Genomic DNA, 26,360 nt, shown 5'->3' with positions numbered 1-26,360 from the left:
TACACCTGTACTTAGTACAAAGGCGGCTTGTTACCAGATGATGGGTAGTGCCCGAAGCCCACTTCATTCTCCGGGTTTACGTTCACTGCACCATCAACATTCATATATATTCTGTAAATATAACGTATTAGTGTGCAATACTCAGATGATCTTTAGGGCCCACGGGCCTGTATTTTTCATGGAAGGAGCCTATATTGGTAATTTGATAGCGAATGAACTGCGGTTGAGCTTTTTTATGCTAAGGAAGATTAATGTTTTCCCTTGGTTGATCTATGTGTCTTCATTTGTCTATTGGTACATGGACATTCAAGAAATAAATTTCATTTTTTAAAAAAATTCATGAGGGTATGAACTATGATGCTTCACGCCAGCATACTTCATGAAGCACTTCACAAAGTATGCGGGCGTTAAGTGTTGCGGTTCATATTCACAATCTGCTTTCATTTCTGTTGGAATTCCCAGCCTTTGAAATAGACGCGATATATTTATCAAGATTCATACGCGCATTTTTCATACTGGCAGCTAGCGCATTCATGAGAAAATGTCTATTATTACAATTTGTAAAGTTATCGAAGGCAAAAGTAAATATGAAGCAAAAAATTGTAGCTTTTATTCAGTCTTGTTTTTCTTCTCGTTAAATATGCCCTGATAGGAATGTCTAGGTTCAAAAAGAATATGTAAACTATACGTGTGATGCATATGTAATATGCAACATGTCAATCACGTTTGCTTTATTATGCTATTAAGCTATTAATACTGTAATTAACTTGCATCCATGGGATAGAATCAGAGTTAGCGCATGCTTTTCTATCAGGGAAAACTGATCTCGGGTTACACGTATGATTTAGTATTAAAAGCAATGAATCTTAAACAGCATTAACTTATTACAGATAAAAAAAGTCAGAAACTTGACAGGCTTATACGGAAATACTAGGAAAAAAAATTTAAAGACTGGCTTCATCCGCTAGAATAAAAACGATCTTGTTTTAATAAGTTTTCTTTAATTATTAAGCACAGGTTTCTATCATTGATTATGTCCGTTAGACTGTCAACAATGTTTTTGTTTTAGTGTAAATGAGTTTTTTCCCCGTCTGTCGTCAATATAACACACGTGTGAGCGCGTCTCAGTCCATCTGGCAAAACGTTTCAACATTTTTTATTTCCTACAGAGATTTATGCCTTTCACAAAATATTTTCTAGTGCTTCTAAGAATTTTTACTTTACTCAAAATATAGAATTCCAATGATTCACCGTCGAGGCATATGCCATAAAAGCTAACCACAGGTCTTGACTTCCTCGCCACACAGAACGCTGAAGTAACAGCCGGCTTTGTGACGTCATATACTTATCTGTAGTTCTTTTTAGAATAGGCGTACTAATTTATAATCACATTCACAGGCGAGCTTTGTGGTAGGTAACCTTTTTTTTTTTGTTTTTGTTTTTTGTTGAATTTATCAAATTCTATGATGATTAAGAAATAAAGTTCACTTTTGAAAATACATGAGGAGATGAACTGCTAAACTTTACGCCAGCACACGACATGAAGCGTGTTAGCACGTCATCAGAAGTATGCTGACGTCAAGGTTGCTGTTGATACCGTTATGTATATTTCAAATTAAAATTCATGCTTTGAATTTTGTCGGAATATTCGCAGCCGTTAAACTAGTCGTTGCATATCTATCAAGATTCACACGCACATTGTTCATATTCATGGGGAAATCGCTGTCATTTCAATTGGTTAAGATATCGAAGGTAAAAAAAACAAAAAAAACCCATCGGAAATTTAAATATTGATATACATTGTACATGCTCTTTTAATAAAGTTATGGTTTGATTGTAAATATATTTAATTAATCAAATCAATGCATTATCATTCACTAAAACATTTTTGGATTTTTGTTAGATTGATGACGATACAGCGAATCTTATTGGTTGAAAATATTTCGTTCAAACCTTATCAACCTCGAATCAGGCCGGTTAATGCAGTTTCATAGATGATGTTTCGATCCGAGAGAAAAGAAGATAGTAAGATCAGTAATTTCTCTAGTAACTCAAGTAAATTCGAAATGCGATTGCCCATTAGTGTAGTAGAGGTTTTCTTTTCCTCACTCAAGTGAAAAATTAATGAATGACTTTAAGATTAAGTACATGGAATTTATTTCCATGCTGTTAACGCACTATTCTTTGATTTATTGATTAAGGTTAGGAGGTTATCGTGTAGGTTACTCCAGAGAGAACATACAATGTCAGGAAAAGAAAATGAGAAAACGAAAATAATTCGATAATTTATTACACGTACAAAACGTCTTCGCTCTTTTGACCTATACAAGGTATCAATCAAATATCCTGTGCATATACCGCTATATAATCAACTATACAAGTCTGCTATCTAGCAACGAAGGGAAAACTTTCATTACCAACTCTCTATTTTGAAGGTGGTTCAGGGTCGATTCCAAAAAATATATAAAAGCATTAAGAAGTTTGATTGCATGTAAATTGTATCCATCAATCTATTTCACGTAACAGTTATAAAACTAAGAGCGTGAATGTGTAGTGGCTGATGGATCTCATAAATTTAGATTCATCGATATTTCATACATGTACACGATTTATCCCCTAGAAACAGTTATTGAATTGATTGTAATTTAGACAATCAAGGAGAATGAAGGTAGCGGCATTTTAGAGTATGAAAGCCTCCAAACAAAATGTGGACAAATTTGTCTGCGTCAGAGGTCAATATGTATTTTCATCGACCTGATTAATTTCCAAGTTAATGTTTAAATGACTCGGTGAAGAAATGTCCTTTTATAAATAGAATGCAATACTAATGTTTTCATTCATGATGGGCGCCAGCAGATGTGGTTGTACATGCGTGGATCCAGTTATTTTTTCTAGGATGGAGATGTAAGGCACTTAGTATTGAACACCTAAAACGGGACGAGGGGGTCGCGGACATCGATCTGCGTTTGTTTGTTGTGAATAAACATATCTTCGCTTGTAAGAAGTACTGGGAAACCAGTTTCTACCTATCACATCAAATCCCGCGTTTTTTAGTCTAACGCTGAATATTTAGTGTGCTTGCCACGGAATCATGAATGTGGGATTGGAAAGGCTTACGTGTCACTGTGACGACGGGATCAAGCTCACGCATGACGATCACAGGCACCGGAAGTGTGAATAGCGTGTCTACATACACGTGGTTGGCTGGCGTTTTAGCTGCATTTCAGCTTAATCGATTTCGATTGATTATCATCCTCAAATAATTAATTTTATAAAGTTATTATCAAAACTAGCTTTTTACGATGATATAATCTCATTCATCTGGGTTAACATTTCTTTTTTTTTAAAAACACGCGCTTTTGACAAATTCGTATATTTTCGTTCATTGCCGAGAAAAGGGACGAGGTTGTCGGAAGATTGAAGGGCTAATCAGATAACGCAACACAAAAAGTGATGTCATGCGCCCCCTGGCTGTCAAACGACGTACATGTAACTATACCTAACTAAATGTAACTTGGTGAAAGTGGTTTTCAGCCAAATGAGCGTAAACTTTCAATCGAATATGCCCCTTTGAAAGTCCTAGAATTACCACATCTTCAATTTCACTATATACGGACAGTTTGAAAGAATGTATTGATAAATTGCTATTAGGAAGACTTCTCGAAGATTCTGTTACATATTCGAAGTGTGGAATTTGCTAATACTCCAGTGTTCTGTGCAGAATTTGAAATATTTTACCCATTTGTCCGGATAGGGCCAATTGCAAAAGCGTGACTGCGCGTTAGCCACAACACGCCGTCACGCCAACAAGCAACGCGCCTTCGCGCTCTCACGCCAACAAGCAACGCGCCTTCACCCCGAAAGTTGCGTTAGCGTGACAGTACGTTGCTTGTCGGCGCGAAGCCAAACTCCCCGTCGAGGCCTCATTACGTCACTGTGAGCAAACGAACTCTGGTGGAAGTTTGGGCGCGAAGCTTGTTGGTGTGACGGCGCGAAGGCGCGTTGCATGTTGGTGCGAAAGCACGTTGCTTGTTAGCGTGAAAGCGCGAAGGTGCGTTGCTTGTTGGCGTGACGGCGTGTTGTGACTAACGCGCAGCCCTATCCAGACACCATACAATTTGCCATCCTCGTATTTATTTTAGTCTTATTTAAAAATTCCATCTAGCTGCATTCTATGAAGGATAGATCAGTTGTGTTTTTCTCAGATAACTACAGTTTTGAAACTTTCTAACCCATTAGGCATTTGAACGACTGACTACATGAAAAACAAATACACAATAACGGACAATAAAGATTGTTCTTGTCCTGTGGGTAACATGCTTGAGGTTTGTAAATGTAGTTATTATATACCCATCAATTATCTGTGTTTTTAGTACAGTAAAATTGACAGAGTGTGATCCGGCATTCCGGATCATCTAAATCCATATGGTCTCAATATACCTGGCGAATAGCCAATACGAAGCTTAAGTGACAGTGACCACGGTTAAAATGTAAATATGTTAAACGTATTTTATAGAATTTAAATAGTTTAATTTTTTGTTGATATCTGTATCAATATAGGGAGGTGACCATCCTACATTGATCAAGTGCCTTTTTTGGGGAATTGGAAACTGTGACTGTGAGATGTATGAGAGTTTGACTTCTAGGCGGGCAATTCTACTTTCACTTTAAACGGAAAGTTGAAAAGAGCATGCTGCATCTTTGATGTAAAATATATCGAAAAGGAATCAAGGACCCTATTGCAAATTTGGCCTTTTTTGGAAAGGTTAAGATTTTTGCTGAAAGTTGAAATCTGTCATTATACTAGGATTGGTTTTTTTTAATCACGAGAGGTTGAAAATGGGTATATTTTCCTCATTTTTGTTGATTTTTTACTTCCAGGGTGGCGGTGCCTGAGTGTATCTCAACCCATTTCCAGGCTAGCTTCAGATGTCATGATGGACCTTTTAAAATCTTTCACATGTGTACTTTCAAGAACCATATACATCATTTTTGAAAATTGGTTGCCAAGGTAATAAAATATAAAAATCAAAACATGGACTCCTGAAAGCGAATTTTCCTCCATTTCCTGGTAGTTTGAGACCTTATCATGTCTCACTGAAACTGATGACGTCACAATGCATCAACGCAACGGGCTTTTGGGGTGAAAAATATCGACCGCATCACAAATAAAACTGCGTGCATAAAAATAGTTTCACTGTATGAGTGTGCATGTTTTTGACAATTAATAAGAATTGGTTAGTATGCATAGTGCTTTAAAACACGTCATAATTTTCTGCAAACAATCTAAGAATTAGATTATATAAAAACTTTTGAAAATGATTATTTAAATTTATACTGGAGAGTTGTCTGAATTGATCGTTTCACGTTCTGGAGAGCGTGAAAATGTATAATGCATCTCTATTAAATATAATCTTTCTTTTATCCCCTTGAATTTATCATTATTAATCAATTAATGTGTTGTAAAATCCGAGGCCTCGACACGAAGACAATGTATAATTGTGTTTTTTAAAAACAAAAACCACACTTGTCATTCTTTACCTAAAAATAGGACCTCATGTCTGTTTAAAATCTGTTGAATGTTTGATGTAACTAACAAGACATTTGTCATCTCCATGACGATGGACAATGTAAAATTAAAATTGTGGCCTGTTAAGTACATACATTGTCACACACTTCACAGGTTTTTTTATTTGGTTTTTTTTTTTTTGGTCTCTACTAGTAGAATATGACGTATTACAGCTGTCTGTCCGTACATACAGTTTGTGATGCAATCCTCGTTAAATTGTTTAAAACGGACATGGAATCTGCCTAATGTGAACACGCATCTCACTGGATCAGTCTTATTAAGCAGTAAATCCACGGTTGTAATTGAAGTGTCAAAGATGTGTATGTTAAAATTTATATATGACTTAGATGGACATCTCTCCTTAATGTCGATGTCATGAAGACACATTAAGATATCAATGACAAGCGCGGCATCCAAATTACAATATGTAGGTTAAAATCTAGTTCTTTTTTCTGAATTCAGATAGGCATAAAAATGATTAATTAAGAGTTATTCTATATTTTCAATATTTATTTGTTGTTAAAACTCTGGATCGCTTTTTATGTATAGAACCATGTAACATATCTAACAGTATGCCAGCGAAACAAACAATTACAACACTCTGTTAATTACACACATCTACGTACAGGCAACTGTTTCTTTGCATACATAGAAAAGTTATGCATTTCTCTTTCTCTCTCTCATTCTCTTTCTTTCTCTCTCGCTGACGAAACATGTTTAGTGAGGATGTCCTTACTATGTTTCGGAGACACTGATATATTATTGTAAAGCTAAACACATAGTCTAAATTTGATACCCTATCTGGAATTCTGGAAAAAATGTTTTTCAAGAGAGAGAATATCAGAAGAGACGTGTCTCCACCAATCAAATATCTAGTACCTAAATCTTTCACGTTATGTGGGTCACGTTTAGGGGGACGTGACATTAAGGACATAGTGTTTTATGTCCTCACCATGATAGTACACTTCCGTCCTCACAACGCGGGTCAAAAGGTTAAAAGTAGTCCTCACTTTACACGTTTTATGCATACTCTTCTCTCTCTTATTGTATTTTTAGACTTCTCTTCCTGTGTATTGTCTTGTACCGTGTTCTGCTCTTGGAATGAAGTACAGTATGTCTTATGTATTACCTTTCTAGATAGTTAAGCAGTAGTCAAATTCGAATAGGTATACCTGATTTAATAGGTAATTAGATAGAAGAAGCGATAAATTATGCCAAAGCATATTTCGCAAAGGAGTACTTATCATCATTGGCAGACGACTGACAACAAATTGTCATAAGGTTGTAAATAGTGAAGGCCTAGTATCCGGAAACTAAAATCCTGATACTATGTTTAATGTTACATTAAAAGCACCATGCATAGCAATGAATTTTAAACCCCTCCACTCTGAAGAACAACGCATAATTCTGTACTATTTTTTATATCTCTTTGAAATGTGTGTAGTTTACTGTTTTCTGTGTTTATAAATCAATATACCTAGTTGTAATGTATTTATATTTGCGTAAATTATGATAAACAGTATAATTACATTGTATTGTCATAAACAATGGTCTGTACTTGTATTTAAATGTCGGTTGTCCTGTATAAGATAATCAGATCATTTAGTCTGACAAGGACAACTGTGGAGAGGAGAGTCAATGAGTGCAATGGCGTCTACTAAACACCAGTTTGAATGACCACCTGCTAAGGAGAGCGTAATCTTTATTGCCCTTATCTCAGATAAGGGCAGTCTTTTAGCACCCGTATCCGGATTTCAAGTGAGTTATGGTTCCCAACGTTGTATTCGTGTTCATCTGTCTGATTTACGACCTGTTTGTAAGTTTTCATCTTTTCAACTTCTCCGGAAACTCAGAATCAATTTAACCAAGCGTGTCTGAAAAAAAAACCCCGTTTAGTCGGAGAATTGAAGGTTTACTCAGATAGAGAAGCAAACTAACAATGATTGAGACTCGGAGGTCCCGTAAACTGATTTCAGAACCACTAGGTCTGAAATAGCTCCCTTACTTAATGTAAATTTAGTTTGAATATTATAAAACCATGGCCCATGTGAAACCACAAACGCAAAAATAAAATAGCACGAAAAGCTTTATTTTTCTTCTTAGAGAAATTCAAAGAATATTTGGTCAAAAAAAACATACAGTGACCATTCGTTATTATATAATCTTTGTCTTAGCGCAACATGCAGGTTCCAAAGTGCGTGAGATTCAAAGAGGTGAGCATTGTGGTACTGTAACCTCTTGTTCTGTAGTATCTTGTTCTGGGATGGGGTTGTGATGCGCTCAGAACTGGTTTATGGAAGGTGAGTAATGCTTCATTTTTTGCAGCTGAAGCAAACAATCAGTGAGTCAAAAGAAGAAATTCATTAAAGTTAATCAGCCATGAGAAATGGTATGCATGTGATATATATGCAATATGATAAGTATTCCATGGCCATTCTACTTAACGAGCTCCTTTAAAATTTATTTGAATAATTACTATGATAATTTGTAATTTAGAATCCATGCTTCTCTAACACTCCCGTTACACGCCCAGTCCTCATCAGCTCATCAGAATTGTCACGCTGTAAGAAAACTGCTAGTAATGATATCAAGGCATTTTTGACTTCATATATACTATATAATTATATATATATATATATATATATATATATTAGAGGGAGAGAGAGGTCAGTTCGGACTCTCTTTTTTCAGCCTTTGTGGTTTAGTTTCAGTGCTAGATTGCATTTGTTTTTATTTCTTTTGCTATATATACATATTCTATCATTCTGTCGTCATGAAAATATGACAATTTGAAATTGTTCGTATCGTTGTTCATTTTTAGTGCTTTACATATCCTTCTTCATTTTACTTTGTATCTATAGTAAGATCCGATACTTTGGCCATGGCTGTTGAGTGTTGTTGGTTTTCAATGCTTTCTATCTCTATTTATCTATCGATCTGCTGGTTCCCTGGTAAATCCGGATTCTGTGACACTCGTAGTCCTTGCAAGAATTATTCTTCCCTCCCTGAAAGAAGCCTAATTGATGTATTACTAACTGCGTTCATTTTTGTTTTATTCACCATAAAATGCAAAGAAGAAAAAAAAAAAAAAACCAAAACAACTAACAAACATATATTCAAGTATGTATCGTTGATTACTTCTTCGACCAAGTTTCCCTGTAACACGGGAGATGCCAGTTCGTGATTAATCTAACTCTAATGATGACACGTTCATATATAATAAAACACAATGTATGCAATTTGTGTACAAATGAAGATGTTAGCATACATTTAATAACATCTGACGAGCAATAAATTTTCTGTGCAAATTACAACGAAAAATTATCTGCCAAGATTTATTTAATAATTTTACGCAAAGCATCGAGAAATAAAACCTGTTCCCCCCGGACATATTAAATTGTTATAATGATTTGAAAAATAAATAATCGCATCCTATGGACCGTAACAATTGAAATGAACAGTGACAGGAAGTTGTAATTTATGCGACTTGGACTAATAGTTGCTCACGCATCACTTGTTACAAAAGCAGTCAAGCGTCAGGAATTGAAATGAGATGTATCTATTTTTTTTTAAATAATGAAAATTTGCATAAGATGTATTCTTACGCGTTCCACCAGAAGACTTAGAAGTGGGGTTAATCCTCTGAAATGGTCTGAAACAATGTGATAGTTTTCCGAACTTTTACTTTCGACTGAAAAAGTGTCCGCTGTTTTCAACTTGTCATTTCAATGGATCGTCCCAACTTTATTTATTTAATCAACAAATATTTATTAACAATGGGTGTGCACATATTTCTGCTTCTGTGTTTAATACAGGGATCTAGTTGTGCAGTGCAATCATACTCAGAACTTCTTTATCCTGTTCCCCGACATAAATTACGGAATTTGGGGAACGCCGCACCCGAACTTACAGCAGCAAACTTTAAATGTTCTGAGGTTAGTATTTCTCATTGATTTAATTTTTTAAAAAAAGAAGTTTTTTTTATTGATCTCCGATCAAGGGGAATGTTTTGAAATTTATTGGCGTTTAAAGTTCGCATAAATTATATAAATTATAAATTTGTTTTATGGAGAGTTGGGGGAAGAAATTTCTGTTTTACATACGTTTTCTTCCGTGGTCGAGTGGTTAGAGCATCGCGCTCAAAAATCACACGGCCTCTCACATCTGGTCGGCGCGGGTTCGAATCCCGCTCGCACCGCTAAGTGAGAAAGTTTCCCAGTTTACTTTCGGAAGGTTGGTGGTCTTTTCCCAGGTACATTGTATCTGGGTTCTCTCTTCCACCAACAAAAACTGGGCGCCACCAGATAACTGAAAAATTGTTGAGTGTGGCGGAAAACATCAATACAATCAATCAGTAGTTTTTCCCCACAGCATAAACATACGTGTTATTGCGGGAAAACACGTAGAGGATGGAAATGATTCGACTATACTCTGTCGTTCATCAGCTGAGCATGTTATTGTAAGTGACTATTTCTGCGACAAATATATATTAATTCGAAATACTTGTATGCTTTAGAAGATAGACCGCACGACATTACAACAATACTGTGTACTAATTCACAGCGGATATTGGTATTATTAAAATCTGATCTGGGTTTGGAATTTACTTAATGTAATTAAATCATCCATTTTTCTCATTTTACTCACGGTAGTGATAGTTAAAGCTAGCATGGTAGTCAAACGGACACCTTGCCTGTTTCCTGATCACGAGGTGCCTCTATCACTTGGTTAACAGTAATGGTGATTCAGATTCATATTCTGGCTAGCGTTATTTCAGCGCTCATAACAAACCTTTTTTTTCCAATTATTATTTTGAGTGTATTGATAGACACAGAATTTGATAGTAAAGTATATTATTGAGCCATGACGTAACGTCAACCTCTATTGACGCCACTATGCTTTATAAAACAAGTTATGTCATTAAAAAATAAACTACGTTGCTCAGCCAATCGAATTACTCATTACAATCAAAGTTAGATCATTCTCTTTCAATGCAAATGCAATGAAAACTCTGTTTTCTGTTTACCTTAATGTACATTAAGCTTTTTAATGAACATTGTAAGATCACTTTCACTGTCATATCAAACAGGGAATTAGACTTGTGATAAATGAGGGAACACAGCATTATTTAATTATATATCAATTAACGAGAAGATACATGCAAATTCATTATTTAAATGAAATATTTATCTTTCAACCGGTTTAGAAGAGAAAAATCCATTTAAAAGTGATGCGTCGTTTATTTGCTGACAAACCTTCTGGCGACATTGAATCCGTTCAGACTTCGTGTATCGCGCTAATTAATCCGCGTACAAATTTCACTGTAATTAGCGTAATGAATGCGGTCTCCGAGTTAGTGTACGAATACAAACACCCTAACAAAAGTCTCTGTCATAATCGTGATATCTATTATGTAAGATTTGTCCAAGTCTGGAATATTCAATTAAGCAGAACATTCATCATGGTTTTGTAGGCATTTCACCAGACCTGTATTTACTGCATTTCGTCTGGAATTCGTCACGCGTATACCGAGGTTTCTTATACGAATCCACCTCCATGGCCGTTTTCATATCACAGATATAATGGCCAGTATTATCGCTGGATTCCGCGATTTGCGTCTTAAGGGGGAAAATAGCGAAAATAAAACAGGTGTGAAAATAAAGCTTCATTCAGCATCGGGAATCTCATCATTATAGTTTCTTTACAAATGAACTTAATTTCACTCATTGATGAATGTTTAAGTTTATTTTTGAATATAAGGTTCAGTTAGACAGTCGTCCACACGAATATCAGACATCACGTATGATAAAAGAAACGCACGCATTACAAGGTTTCCAAACAAAGCAAATTTTCATTTACACACCTTTAAATATGCAAATTGGAAGCGAATGCAAAAAATTAATTGCTGTGCAGTTTTTACATTTTATGCGCATTACCATTGTCAAGGTACAATGTGTCTGTAATGTTTTTAGGTACGTTAAATTTTGTGAAAATATTTTGTTCTCTGTATCTCATAACCCATAAAATGATAATCTGAATAACAAATTTTGATAGGAAAATGCTTGGTTGTATATATTTGTGGATATTCACAATTAATCTATTTTGTTAATCTATTTTGGGCCAATATTAATCACAATTAAGCGTGATATGACGTAATGTCGCTAAACGCGATTCTGAATATTTATATGGATTTTAATGAATGCTATTCACCACTAAAGGAAATTAAATTTGTGAATTTGAAATGGACGTATAACTTTTATTTCTAACATTTCAACGCTGCTTAAGTGAAATATGTGCTTATGAATGAATTTAAAAATAAAAATCGTGTCATTTCCTTTCAAATATTATATGTCATTCCATTTAACACGGAAATATATGCCTGCTAATGGGAGGTTTTCTTGCTTGGCGCTAGAATAAATTAAACAAAAAACCAAAACCACACACTCAGAAAAAAGAGGACCCGTACGCCGTTTCCCCTTCATTTTGTACTATTTTAACTTACTTTTCATTGTGCATTTATCAAGAATAATATTTAGAGCAGTCGGCGAAACGAAGCCAATGCAAATAATACATATATAATGTACCATGCAGGTTTTGATGGTACAAAAAAGATGAACACATTTTCTGGGGTATTTCTTCCGATATTGAATGGAGTAATGAATATTACAATAAGTAATTATGATATGCTCGAATACAATGATCTTCTCCATCCCCCTAAATTTAATTTCTTTATCATATTTGGAAATATGATAAATCATATCAATTGCTTTCCCCTTGAGGGTGAAGGACCACATCTGCAACACGTGCCATTTCCCGTCAAAGTCCTACCTACTGCCTCACGATATATACTAAATTAAGCAAATCTTCGTCATATTGTGTGCGAGGGCCTCCGCTGCTCTCTGTCGTAGTTTTGAACGAAACATATTACCAAAGTAGTATACATGAATTAATACGTTATGTTAGAATATTTAAATCATTGTCTTGTTTGTTGGGTTGTAAGGTGTTAAACTACATTCGAAATAGAGATTCCCTATATCTATATTTGAAATAAAAATGAAAACATAAAATCGACATTACAAAAACACCGCCTAATAGATAGTTTCCATGTCCCGCCCACTGACGTCAGTCATTTGCACGCGAGTGAGAAAATTCACATCCAGTTGTGTATATGGAGAAATTTAAACATTGGACAGTCAAAGGATTATCACCTATAAACAGTTTGAATTGTAAATATTGGAAATTTTTCAATTTTTAACTAATAATACAGCTAAATTAATGCATAAATGATACGTATTCAAACACCTCAAAGGAAAACATCCCTTGAAAACTCCTGATACTCGTTCGATGCACTTGTCCCCTCCTTCAGGGGGATATCTTTACAACCTGCTTGTTAGTGTCTCCGCTAAATAATTCTAAAGGTCACGAACAGGTTTCAGTAAGATAATGAGACCCTCAGTCAAGGAAGATCGAATTCGAATTGAAGCACGTAACATTGAAACCAGATAGGTGAATACTGTGTGGTCGGTCGGCTGTTAATAATTTCATTACTTAATAAATTTTTTTAATTTTTATTTTTTATAATTTTAACATTAACCACTAGGGAAGGTGGTATGCCCTTTTGAATATGAAAGGATATTTGTGTCTCTCGGTGCTCCATATGAGTGAAATATTCTTGAAAGGGACTTAAACAATATACACACAACCAACGTTATTATGCCTTGAAGCAGCTTGTATTATGTGTATCTGATTGTTGGTAAAGTCACGTAAATACGCGTGTTATTAAGTTATACTGAACAATGTATAATGATATATTATTATATTGTATATACATTGTACAAAGGAACATCACCGTGATGTTCAGTGGTTAAAAACGTTCGAATAATCGAATATTCTTCGACTAAAGCTATCAAATAATTCACTGAGAAATTCACTTATGTTGACAACCTTAGCTGTAACAAATTAAAACAAAAATGTCAAACTCATTCAGAGAACAAATAGACACGTGATTCTCATTAGTGGTGTGTATATCCAGATAGCCCAAGACGTATAGGTATTAGTTTGATCATAGTTTTCCTTTCTCCTTATTCAACAAGATATCATTTAGATCCAGTTAGAACCAGTTAAACGATGGACAATAAGGTCTATCATTACAAACACTATCATCCCCTCGCCATTCATTGCAGTAACAGGACCATTCGTGTGTGTGTGTGTGTGTAACACTGAACTTGTAGATACTCACTACAGGACACATAGTTGTTCCATTTATTTGATACTTCACATGTAGCTTTGTTATCAAGAGAGAAAGAACCCTGTTAATTTTGGGATCACAAGGTCAAGGTTCTACACACGCATTGCGAGGGGATATGCCCCGCCTTGCGGAGCTCTTGTTTTCCTTGTTTCTGTCTATCAACAACTTAGTCTGACACCTACGTTTCTAAGACAATAAAAGAAATCTCATCTATCAATGCGTCAACAGAGGAACATAATTGTACACTGTGAGTATTGAAAACTAAATGGATCACTTACAGCTGTATTAACGTCGCCATGATTGATGGTGTACATTCATGTAAGTGATTTGAAGTCAAGATGAAATGACCTTTTTAAACTGCAGATCCTTTGATTTACTATTTTCCAGTAAGGATATTTTCAGAGTAAATACTGAAATATGTTTGTTTCTTTCCTTTCACCATCGAATCCGCATCCGCTTACACTGTATGTATGTATGTAGTGTCTATACATCTAGCAGTACTCATACATATACATGTACTTAAACGGTCAGGGGACAACACTTACAGTTGTATTTAGTCGTGTCCATGTACACCCCGAACCACCACCAGTACGTTGCGAGGGCATACAAGTCTACTATTTCCATACGCAGTCGGTTTTTTTTATTTTGTTGCTGGAATATTCTGGTAGATCTTGCAGGAACTATTATTTCAATCTTTTAAACTATGCCATTAATTAAAATTTTATTAGTTATTATAAAAAGTCTAGGCTTAAAATCTTTAATTCAGTTCACGATCTGTTATCATTATATAAAAATGGCTTTGATTTGAGTTTGATAAAAACCTTTAATATCTAATTAAGGGCATGGCATGCGATGTGAGACATTTCCTTTAATTTTCTTACTTTGAGACTCTCGCGTGTAGCCGGGAGACAAATAGAATGGGCTGTATTTATTTATGAGGTTATTTGCAGGAAAGGTCACCTTTTGAGACTTTTAAGTATGTTGCCAGAATGTCAATATTATTTAAGTGTCAGTTCATTGTTATTTCATTTCCCCGAAATTTAGACAATCTTAAGCACCATCAGATTATACAGAAGAACGACTCATCATCTCTCTTTGTCCATTATCAGAAGAAGCTACAACAATTGTTTGAATGACTTGCAAATAGCCTTATTTCCTGAATGCGATATTTTTGTTTCTTTAAATGTCACCTGTATGACAACAAACTAAGATAAAATAATACTCAATTTGTCATATAAAAGGAAATAAAAGGCGACTTTAATGTTTTTAAAATTATACGAAACTAATTCTAAAAGAAAAATTCGTTGATTAGTCCGATCTTTAAATACTACACGAATCTCCTTCTGCAAGAAAACCAAAAAAAAAATCGTTGATTGGTTCGATTATGTTGGATATTTGCACAAAGGTAGTCTCGGACAATTTAAGCCATATTCGTTATAATAAATTACTAGTTTTAAAAGTTATGAATAATACCTTTTTCAAAGTTACGGGAAAACATGGTCGACACATATATCATAAAGAAAGTAATAAGTATTGCATACCAGTAAGTGTTTTTCGGACAAGTGAACCTTTGGACTTTCAGATATTCGAACAATTGGTCTCTCGGACTGCTGAAACTTCGGACTGAAGACCTTGGATACGCAAAGCTTGTGACTACAAGATATTTGAACCGGTCGGTGAACCCTTGAAATAATGGACTTTGGGTCTTTGTTTTAATACTTTCTCCTACTGACAAACTTTCAGGGCTGACAAATCCTAGATTCTCCACCAGCTTTCCAGCTTGTTTCACGTTCAAATTAAGAGGAAATCAACCATATAGAGACTTTCATTTCTCTTGTCTAAAAAGATTTGTGTAACCATTAACATTATAGCTGTTAAAAATATTAAACAGGAGAATTGATTCAAAGTCGATTGATCTTTTTCGTTGAAATCAATGAACTTGGATAAAACATTTTACGAATCCTATTTGAGGTTATCAATTATGTTAATTCATCAAATTAACAGATTAGTATGAATATCGTCATTACTGTTGTCAATGGTACACTGATAATACGCGGTTTGTTTGATTCATGTATGTTTGTTTAAATGATTACAATACGGGCTATATCATTTCGAGTTTTACCGATAGAGTTTACTTAAAATACATGTGCGATGATTTCAAGGTAAAATGTTAATGAATCCCCATCACTGTATAAATAATGACAGAAGGAAACATTTTTCTGTCATAAAAGTATAAGAATTTGAATAGTGACACATCTATTATATAGTTAGCGATATATATTTTCATTATCAATCATTAAATAGTATACAGATAAAACACAATGGCGCAAAACGTAGCAAATGGTGGCAAATTTGATCTTTCATTTAAAACATTGCTATTAACCGTTCACAACGAATGAAGATTCTATTTTGTGTGGTTTAATAGTTATGTTTTAAGGAGGTATGCTACACCAGAAAAATTTGATATGGATGAAAAGTGGAGAATATGTACAACATTTTGAAATTGAAAACTTTCAAATTTACTTTTTTAAGTTAAAAAATACAGTTTTATTTGAAAGCAATCTGAGAAAAATCTAAATCTCTTGCTGGAGTCGAACACGCGATCTACATCTACAGTTCAGTAGTCGACGTGCTAACCTACTGAGCTACTCAGCTATGCGAGAGTTTTTAAAAAAAAATGAATAGACAAATATTGCTGATATTTATATTTTCATCCATGTTTTAAAAGGAAGTCAACCATTATGGCGATGTAGAGAACTTCCTTAAACAGACAGCGAAGAGACAACAGAAAAGAAAAACAATATGTCCTCAATCTTCGATCTCGGAAGCGTAAAAATGAGAAGAAACCTAACGATGGTTATTGCTAATGAAACAAGAACATGCACCTGTCCATCCGTACAAAACCAGTTAAAATGGGGATTCATTGGTACAAAATGGTCTTCTGTACGTTGACTACGTAATCATGTTTCAATAACAAACAATATATTCCTTTTATTACATGTATATCCAGCAATTCTAAAACATTTGCATATTATGTCACTTATGCACGGGAGTTTTTAGCTGAATGGTTGGGGTGCTGGATTCGAAAATGAAAGACCGAACCCGAAGCAAACGCCATAACCGCTAGACTACCGCGATTTATATACCATAGGAATCTGTTCATGAATTAAACCATGTGCGAAAAGAAAGGGTTGACTAATTCGTTCAGAGATGAGGCCTAATCTGTTTATTGTTACCCCCCAGAGCGATATTTTCCTTCTCCAACATGTCCCAACTTACGATGCATTGTTTTTCTCCCATGACTTGAAAACTATATGGATGTATTTGGATGAAACAGAATTCCACAACTTTCGTCATATGCAGAAATAGATAACACAATCAGTAATAACAATCACTGAACGAAAAGACGGAAAACACGAAAGTTATTCCCAGAAAATTTAAAAATATTGTAAAATTTATCAAGATGATATGAAGGCATTGACATTATCAAGCCCCAAGGAGTACTAAGCGAAAACGATGATGTTTATAGGTTTACTGTTCACAACCTTTTCACTTCGTTGTAGGATGTACAGTGTGGATATTGTGGACCTTTAGTATCAACAAGAGAAGACAACTTGCCTTTTACACGGTATGCAGAGGGAAGTGACGCCGAAGTGTCGGCCACCATTAATGGCATTGGATATGGCTTTCTTCAAGTGTCCCTCTGCATTCGCAATGACTCGTCGAAGGACGAAAACGAGGCCTGTGACCACGACGTAGTACTTTACATTCCGGAAACGGAATCATTTATAGTGCCTGTGTCATCTGCTGCGGAAATGTCTATCAGCGTTAGACTTCCACTTGGTGTAACGTGTGAACATTGTATTTTGAGGTGGAGCCTTATTGAAGGTACAATGATGGGTATCATGTACTGTGAAATAACTTAAACTTATATGGGCCGATTATTGTAAATGTTCGATAGTTTAAAGCTTCGTTGGAACGTAGTTTGTGGATATGATTACTGTACATTTAAAACATATAAGTTTTGCATTTCGTTGTGGTTTTAAATCGTGGGATAGGTGTGTTCACGACTTCCACGAAAATTTATCTCTACAAAATCTAATAATTGCACTGTATTCGCTTTAAAACGTTGTAAAATCTAATATTATGAACAAATTCATTTAAGAAAAAGAACAAGACAATAGGGGAATATATTTCTCTGTATCTTTATCTTACAGATGACCCAACATGTTTAGGATGTTCACTCACTACCGTCAACTGCGCTGACATAGCCATAGATCCCATCACACATAGGAGGACTAAGCGTCAGGCATCCAAAAAGAAAAGTAAGTCAAAGAAGAAATCAAAGAGAAAAAAGTTTAAGCCTCTTCTCCCACCGCTGAGAGTGACCAAAGGGACTACTACTACTACTACTACTGCAGCACCCACCCGCTCTAGCGCAAAAACACTTACATTTCTGGAAATGGTAAAACAGATGGTTGTGAAGAAAGAGCACCAAGTGAACACAATACGAACCAAAGATCTCAAAGTTATGAAACATACGCAACCCCCTCCTAGTCACTTTGCCTCCCAACCACTGTATGTATCACCAAATCCATACGTGCCAATCAAAGTCAGACAAGGCCCTCTTCCCTCTCCAACCAGAAAAAGGTTCCCCCAAACCCCCATTACAGCCAGTCCACCAATTGCATACGCGAAAACGCGAAATATTCCAACAAAAATGAACACTATTTACAACAAACAATGGCAGCAGCCACAAACAGTGTATAGGACTGGCACTAACGAGATAGAAAAACCTGTAAGACGGGATAAGAATGGACATATTAAAAAAACCGCTCCATCTAATGCTTTTCTCAATGCTATTCGTCGCTTCAAGAAAGATAAAATGGGTCTGAAAGAAATGATTCAAAACGATATGCCGCAGCTAGGAGAGTTTCATGGTAATATGGACATTACTCGTGTAAAGAAAATAGAGAAACCTCAAAACCACAGGCCATCTGACAATTTGCTTGATGAAAAAGCCAATCAGCGTAAGGGATTGTTGCCCTCCAAACATGATTTTTTTGATAAGGCCTCAAAATCACGAATCACTTCTACAACTAGGGCTATTAAGCAGACAAATCCGACCACTAAAGCTCCAACCACGAAGGCCCCAACCACCAAAGTTCCAACCACGAAGGCCCCAACCACCAAAGCTCCAAGCAATGGTAAATCTTCAACACGACGACCCAGGACCGAAGGTATCCGCAATCTAGCAAAGAACGCGTTTTTGGAAGCTATAATGAAGTTGAAAGGTCAGTCTCCAAGCATGCCAAAACCAGAAATAAAAACAAATGTGATTGCACCCAAACAACAACGTATTGTTTCACAGAAAACAAAAACGACTTTAAGTGATATGCCAACAACAAGGACGACTACTACAACAAAATTGCCCCCTACGACAAAACGTGGAGTGATCCCTGTAACACAGAGCAAGCAGAAGGTTGCAGATAATTCTTTCTTAGAAAACATCAAACGTTTGCAGCATAAACAGGAGGAACTCCATAATCAACAGGGATCACAGTATGGTATTCAGTCTGATACACATACGACACGAAAAGAAACCAAAGCTGTTGTAATTCACACGGTAACACCCACTACAACAATACAACCATCGACGAAAGCAACACGCAAGACAGGCGGTGGACTTTTACCTATGTGGGGACGAAGGAGAAAAACACCAGCAACTTCTAAATCTACCACCACTTCATCAACTTCTCGGACTACGACAACTTCAGCAAAAACTTCCGAAAGAACATCAATCGCAACAACAGCATTCCATACTTCACCATCCAAAAGTGAAACAAGAACTTCAAAAACAACATCGATGCCAACAACGTTCTATACTTCACCACAAAAAAGCAAAACAACAGGAAGAACGGAGTCTGTTTATCCTTCCACACAAGAATATCAAACTCCTGAGATACCTCCTTTAGAAGACAATCCTTTTATAAACTATTTTGTGATTCTTCCCCCTGTTGATCAAATGGGAACAAAAGGTACCACGATGGAATCGGGCACCACCAGTCCAATTGAAGAAATATCTAAAACTAACGGAGTATCTGAAGATGCACAAACACAATATACATCGAAATTTACAACATCACCTTCAGAAGGACCTTCGGAACTTTCATCGAACGATCACACATCTGGATCTACAACATCACTTTTAGAAAAACCCTCGGAACATACATCAATCATCTACACATCGACAAAGACTACTCTGAAGTCACCTTCAACTTATTTGATCTCTAAAGTTACAAACAAGAATTTGATTGAGTCAACTTCTCAAAAATCGTCAGAAACTGGAAAATTGGCATCTGTTTCACCTCATAAGGAATTTACTGGAACAATATCTGCCTCGACTCAAACACAAGCAACGAAAACCGATGGTTTTACATCTATGACTTCGTTTAAAACTATGAAAACGACCCCTTCCACCACAAATGTACCGCTAGAAAAAAGTAAAACACAATCCGTCTATACCCGCATTCCATCAACAGAAACCACTGGTTCGACAACAGGAATGTCTGCGAAAACTGAGAAAGCCAATTCCGCATTATTACCTTTAAAAAGAATCACACAACAAGAAAAGACAACACTAACAACTGCTTCCAGAAGTTCTGTAAAAACTAAGAAAGACAAATCCGGATTATTACCTTTCAAAAGAGTCACACAACAAGAAAAGACCACCCTAACAACTGCTTCCGCCATCATACCTGCAAAGAGAACGACACTAAATACAATTCCAAAGTCGGAAACATTGAACGGCGAAATAAGAAGGCAGGAAACAACGGTATCAGTTAATAAAGATACACTTAATGCTACAGAAATACCCAAAGAAACTCCGCTAGATGAAATTTCGGCTTTAGCATTCAAAGAATTATTTAAACCAGAAGAATTCAAGAGGATTCAGAACAGGAAGTCCACATCAACTGGAAGAACGACACAAAGTGATGTAACATCCAAATCAACAGAAAAAAGAGGCATCATTTCTACATCAGAAGGGCCCGGGTCTATATTGAATGCCACTAGCTCAAATTCTCCCACAACAATTCACTTGGAATCTGACATGCCAGATGCACAGACTTACAGACTATCTACCAAGTCAATGCAGCATAAAAACACACCAGGTTTACATGTAGAAATGCATAAAAATATAAATGGTGTTAAAAGTTATGATCTGCTAGAAAAGCAACTTCACGACAAACTATTTGAGCCTGATACACATTCAAACTTACGAGGACCAGTTTATTTAGACATGGTCCACGAAGATATGTATAAAACTCAAAATGGTAAAACAAAATTATCAAAAACAATATCAACAACGACAGAGGCAACAACAGTAGCTAAACGAAAAGGTGGACTACTTCAATTACTCACCAAAGAAACTAAGGAAAAGAAAACGTCAGGTTTCCTTCTGCCTTTGCCTATTACAAGCAAGAGTTCAACTCCCAGTACATCAGCCATGCCCATTACAACTACCTTTATCACAACGCAAACTCCTCTTACTACTACATTGACATCTACAACACGACAAACAAAACCAACCACTGATACATCATCTGTGTTGTTCAAAATGCAAGAACTTCGACTACGAAAGTTACAACAGGAAATTGAAAATCTGAAAATGAAACTTTTAGAAATACACCAATACTCTGTGACGTCAAGGGTCCCAATTACACAACTCAGAACAACATCACGGCTGACAACTCCAATAAAAGAACAGTCTCAAACAAAAATAACAAAGACCACACAAGCTCCAACGACTACACAAGATTTGACAACAACGACAACACATTCTCCAACGACGACAACGCAAGCGCCAACAACAACAACCACAACACCAGCTCCAACAACCACAACTAAAGCACCAACAACTATGACAACACAAGCTCCAACAACAACGACAACACAAGCTCCAACAACAACGACAACGCAAGCTCCAACAACAACGACAACGCAAGCTCCAACAACACAAATTCCAACAACACAAGCTGAAACAACAACGACAACGCAAGCACCAACCACAATAACGACAACACAAGCTCCAACAACAACTACAACGCAAGCTCCAACAACAACGACCACACAAACTTCGACAACAGAAAAAACTACAACTCCCCAGTCGCCTACAACAACTATACCAACCACAACGACCGAATCAGTAGCTGTACTAATTAAAAATTTCATGAAAATATTCCGTCCTCTTCTGTACAGACAGCTTCACCTGACTCCAAAAGAGAGACAACAAGAGCCTGCTGTGATTCCAATGAACATGGTCAAAAGAACGACCAGATCTCCCGGTTCAACAAGGATAGCATCAACAATACAAGTAACAACACCAAAACCGCAACCAACGACAACAACAACAACCACTTCTACACAAACCACAACTACAATCAATCCAACAACAACAACTGAAGCTACAACGCCCACGACAACACTTCCAACCACTACGACCACACAAGCTTCAACATGGAAACCAAATAAAATTCTCTTGACAAAGTTGACCACAGTCACAAAAACAACTATTCCAAAAACAACTCTCTCCGAAAAAGTGCTTTTAAAACAATTGTTAATGGAACATCATCCTGACGTTTATAACCGACTTTACAACACGAAGGCTAAAGAGCTGACTGAAATAAAAACTACTGGCAAACCAACAACAGACCCCCTTACAGCTGCTGCAGAGCCTTTCGTGGAACTGACAGAACAAAGAGACCCAACAACGACAACCATCAAAACAACAACACTACCACCAACGACGACCACAACATCAATCAAAACTACACCATCAACAACATCAATCAAAACTACACCATCCACAACATCAATCAAAACTACACCAACCACAACATCAATCAAAACTACACCAACTTCAACATCAATTAGAACTACGCGAACCTCAACATCAACTAGAACTACACCAACCTCAACATCAATTAGAACTACACCAACCTCAACATCAACTAGAACTACACCAACCACTACAATAACAACTTCACAAAAAAGACTGGCTACACTTTCGGACAAGAAGATCACACTACCTGGTTCCACCACTCCAATTAGTTTTTATGAATTCCTTGCTAAGGCAAAAAATGCAAATATACCTATTCCACCCAACATCCAACTAGAATTGAAAAATATATTTGGAAAAAGCACTACAGGATCTACGACAACTACCACCACAACAATAAAACCAGTTGACCCACAGCTGATAGAAGATTTCAACAATCTTAAAACAAGAGGACCAATAAGGCGATGGAAACCACCTTCTCCTATCCAGATTTACAGGGTTAAAACTACACAAGGTAATGCATCTTTTAAAAGTTATTTTGTGTGACGCTGAAGAACTAAACATTTTGTTATAAAAATTTTAAATTGATAGAGTACCTCTTGTACGTTTACATTTTATTTTCAAACTCTATTTTCAGAAGCTACTTCTCCCTATCGAACTACGATTACCACTCGGAAGTCAACTACGGTTACGCCCGCACCAACTACAAACAAAACGCCATCTGTAGCCGAATTCCTTGACAAATACAGAGAAATGTATGAACATGGAGTTGACAAACAGGAAATTGTCCAATCAATCTTCCAAAACATCGATATCGATACACTGGCAGATAATAAAGCCTTGTTTAACGAGCTTCTGTCTACTAATCCCCCAGAAAAACTTGAGGCAAATTACAGTCCGTCCACAAATATAGGATATCCATATGACGCCACTCTTAATTATGGACCAAATGCCTTACAGAATACCCCACACAATTACGGACCGAATTCCTTCCAGGACACTCAACATAATTACGGACCGAATGCTTTACAGAATCCGGATAGGAATGTAATACACGCATATTCTGAGCGACAATCAAACCGAGATGGTTCTCCTGGCCTTAGTGCCTACGACAATAGGGTAATGGGGGTACCCGTGGTGCCTTTAGATAATAATCCTACGCGACAACCCTTCCGATTTGCTCGCAAGTTCAGAATAGACTCACATGAACCAGTTGGATGGGGTTCACCTGTAAACGATATACAGATTCGTGAATACATGTACAATGATGAACAATCGATAAACAATATTCAAAAAAATCCAGAAAGATTCGCCCAAGTAGCGGTTGAAGCTCCTCGGGGCTCTTTCGACACAGTAGCAGTGGAGAACCCCAATTCAGGCTTCGTTTCCAATAATAACGAAGGTTTTGGTGCGAAAAATACTAGACCTCCAGTATTACAGCTTGAGAATACCGTTGCTTACAGAAAGGGGGGTCTTAGCAGTAGCAACCATGGTCCGCTTGTAGTGGGTCCTAGTGGCTCACTAATGAAGCTAGGCATGGTTAATAAACTGCAAAGCGTGGATCAACAAGGTAGCGGAGCTGTGATTATGTCTAAATCTCTGGGAGCAAACTTGGTCTTACATGCACAGGACAGAGTTGGTGGAGAAGTCTTCAGCAGTTCCGGTACTCTTTCACAGAATCCACGAGACATAGGTCCGCAGGATTTTACAATGAAAAAGCAGTCTGGATCGCTATCAAGCACTGGAATTGCAAGAAGCAGTCATTTGTCAGCTCCAAGAAATTCGCAGATTTCGGATCCACGGACTTTCCGATTGAGACGAAGCACTCGGCATGGTTACGAAGACCAAACCAGGAGACGTAATTACATGTTGGAGGAACAGTATCTTGTGACCTCCGATAAATTAGCATGTGTCGCTGGAGAGACACTTGAATGTAAAGGAATTGGTGAATTCAAAGACATAACAGGGATAAACTGGTTCTGTCTGAGCATGTGTGAAGGAGACAGGTGCCCGTTGGATAAATGTCAGTGTGGTTGTAGAGATAGTAATACTGACAAATGGCGACCCATTACGGTCAAATAAATTCACAACTAATCCACGTTCTCCCGGGTCGATGTAATACATTGTATATGTTTTGATTGTATCAAGTACACTGTATATCCATTATGTTCTATGGAAATAAATGCACTTTTTCTTTTGGTGACATTGATATTATGATTTCCGAAAGTGGCATTGCAGAACAAATATAACATTCGCCATATATAAATGGCTGTCGTTCATATGTTGTCATAATCATAACAGGAACCAAACTGTCGAAGCACTGCGCGACTCACAGGATTCGATCACATGGGCACTCCACTTTACATTCAAGTGAAGTTTTGTCTGTACTAATGTGGTCAAAAACGGAAGCCGCTTTATCAATCTGAGACTCCACTGTTCACCATCCGGCGGCGGATTAATCGGAATTTATCGAAGAAGTGAGTTTTCCTTTTTTTTCAAGTTAAAGACGTCAAATTGCAGGTGAAGAAGATTCCCAAAAGTATGCCGGCGTGAATGTGTTTTCAAAACTGAAATTGATTCCTTGTATTAACATACTTTCATTTCTGTGGGAATTCGCAACCATTAAAAATAGATATACTATATTGAAGAAATAGTTCTGTATTTGTGTACACATCGTTTATAACTGTAGTGCGTTCATAGGAAAATACCTATCTTTACAATTTGTAAAAATATGAAAGGCAAAAACATTTGAAACATTTGAAATGAAAATATTAAATGAACAAAACTCAAATTTGATCATCAAATCAGGCCCAGGAAGGTGAAGGAATTCAATGTAAATGAATTCCTTCATAGAAAATATTTCCGCAGGATGTACAAACAGTCTTCTGCAGCGGAGTCAATACCGTAGTCTCTGATTAAAATCCAAATATTTTATAAAATCAGTTACATGACGTCACATAATAGATTGTATTTATCGAGAAAGACAGTCCTATTTACTCTACACGGGAGTCATGCAAGGCGTCTACACGGGAGTCATGCAAGGCATCTACACGGGAGCCATGCACGACGTCTACACGGGAGTCATGCACGACGTCTACACGGGAGTCATGCAAGGCGTCTACACGGGAGTCATGCAAGGCGTCTACACGGGAGTCATGCACGGCGTCTACACGGGAGCCATGCACGACGGCTACACAGGAGTCATGCACGACGTCTACACGGGAGCCATGCACGACGTCTACACGGGAGCCATGCACGACGGCTACACAGGAGTCATGCAAGGCATCTACACGGGAGTAATGCAAGGCGTCTACACGAGAGCCATGCACGGCGGCTACACGGGAGCCATGCACGACGTACCGTCTTGTATGTTACAGCAGCAGAATTATGATCTCTGTATCAGTGCTTTCTTTACTATGTACAATTTTGATAAAGGTATATGGAAGTTGCGTCTATTGCGTAATATAAGAAATTGTAAAAGCTAACAGGTGAAATGCAGCAATAAAATTAAATTTACAAATGAATTTGACTGTTTTTTATTTAACCAAGAGGAAGACATTGAGATGAAACATCTGATGCAAAGCAAAAACAACAGAATGGTCACTTCATGATGAGAAGCGATATATGAAACTTGCGAACTATAAATTGGGCCCTGAAACAGAGTAGGCGATGTTCTGCGTGAAATACATGAACACTGATTTTAT

General features: G+C 36.8%; 1 protein-coding gene and 1 long non-coding RNA gene across 3 annotated transcripts; both read left to right on the top strand.

The window, feature by feature from the left end:
* The first annotated feature begins 3,996 nt into the window (after nucleotides 1–3,996).
* On the top strand, nucleotides 3,997–5,034 carry LOC125661630 (uncharacterized). Its single transcript, XR_008797956.1, has 3 exons — nucleotides 3,997–4,325; nucleotides 4,561–4,765; nucleotides 4,882–5,034. It is a non-coding gene; the product is annotated as an uncharacterized LOC125661630 (long non-coding RNA).
* A 4,047-nt stretch (nucleotides 5,035–9,081) lies between these two features.
* LOC125661610 (mucin-2-like) lies at nucleotides 9,082–24,861 on the top strand. 2 transcript variants are annotated; one of them, XM_056147114.1, is made up of 5 exons: nucleotides 9,158–9,504; nucleotides 17,381–17,705; nucleotides 18,035–18,966; nucleotides 18,997–23,170; nucleotides 23,294–24,861. In XM_056147114.1, the coding sequence occupies exons 1-5, from the start codon at nucleotides 9,298–9,300 to the stop codon at nucleotides 24,736–24,738; spliced, it is 7,083 nt and encodes a 2,360-aa protein (XP_056003089.1). In that variant the 5' UTR covers nucleotides 9,158–9,297; the 3' UTR covers nucleotides 24,739–24,861. The 2 variants fall into 2 exon arrangements, with proteins under 2 accessions (XP_048749637.2, XP_056003089.1); XM_048893680.2 differs by having other exon boundaries at nucleotides 9,082–9,504; nucleotides 18,035–23,170.
* The last annotated feature ends 1,499 nt before the right edge of the window (nucleotides 24,862–26,360 follow it).

Source organism: Ostrea edulis, chromosome 8, assembly GCF_947568905.1.
Source record: "Ostrea edulis chromosome 8, xbOstEdul1.1, whole genome shotgun sequence".
NCBI classification, from domain to species: Eukaryota; Metazoa; Mollusca; class Bivalvia; order Ostreida; family Ostreidae; genus Ostrea; species Ostrea edulis.
This window is presented reverse-complemented; position numbering and strand designations above follow the sequence as displayed.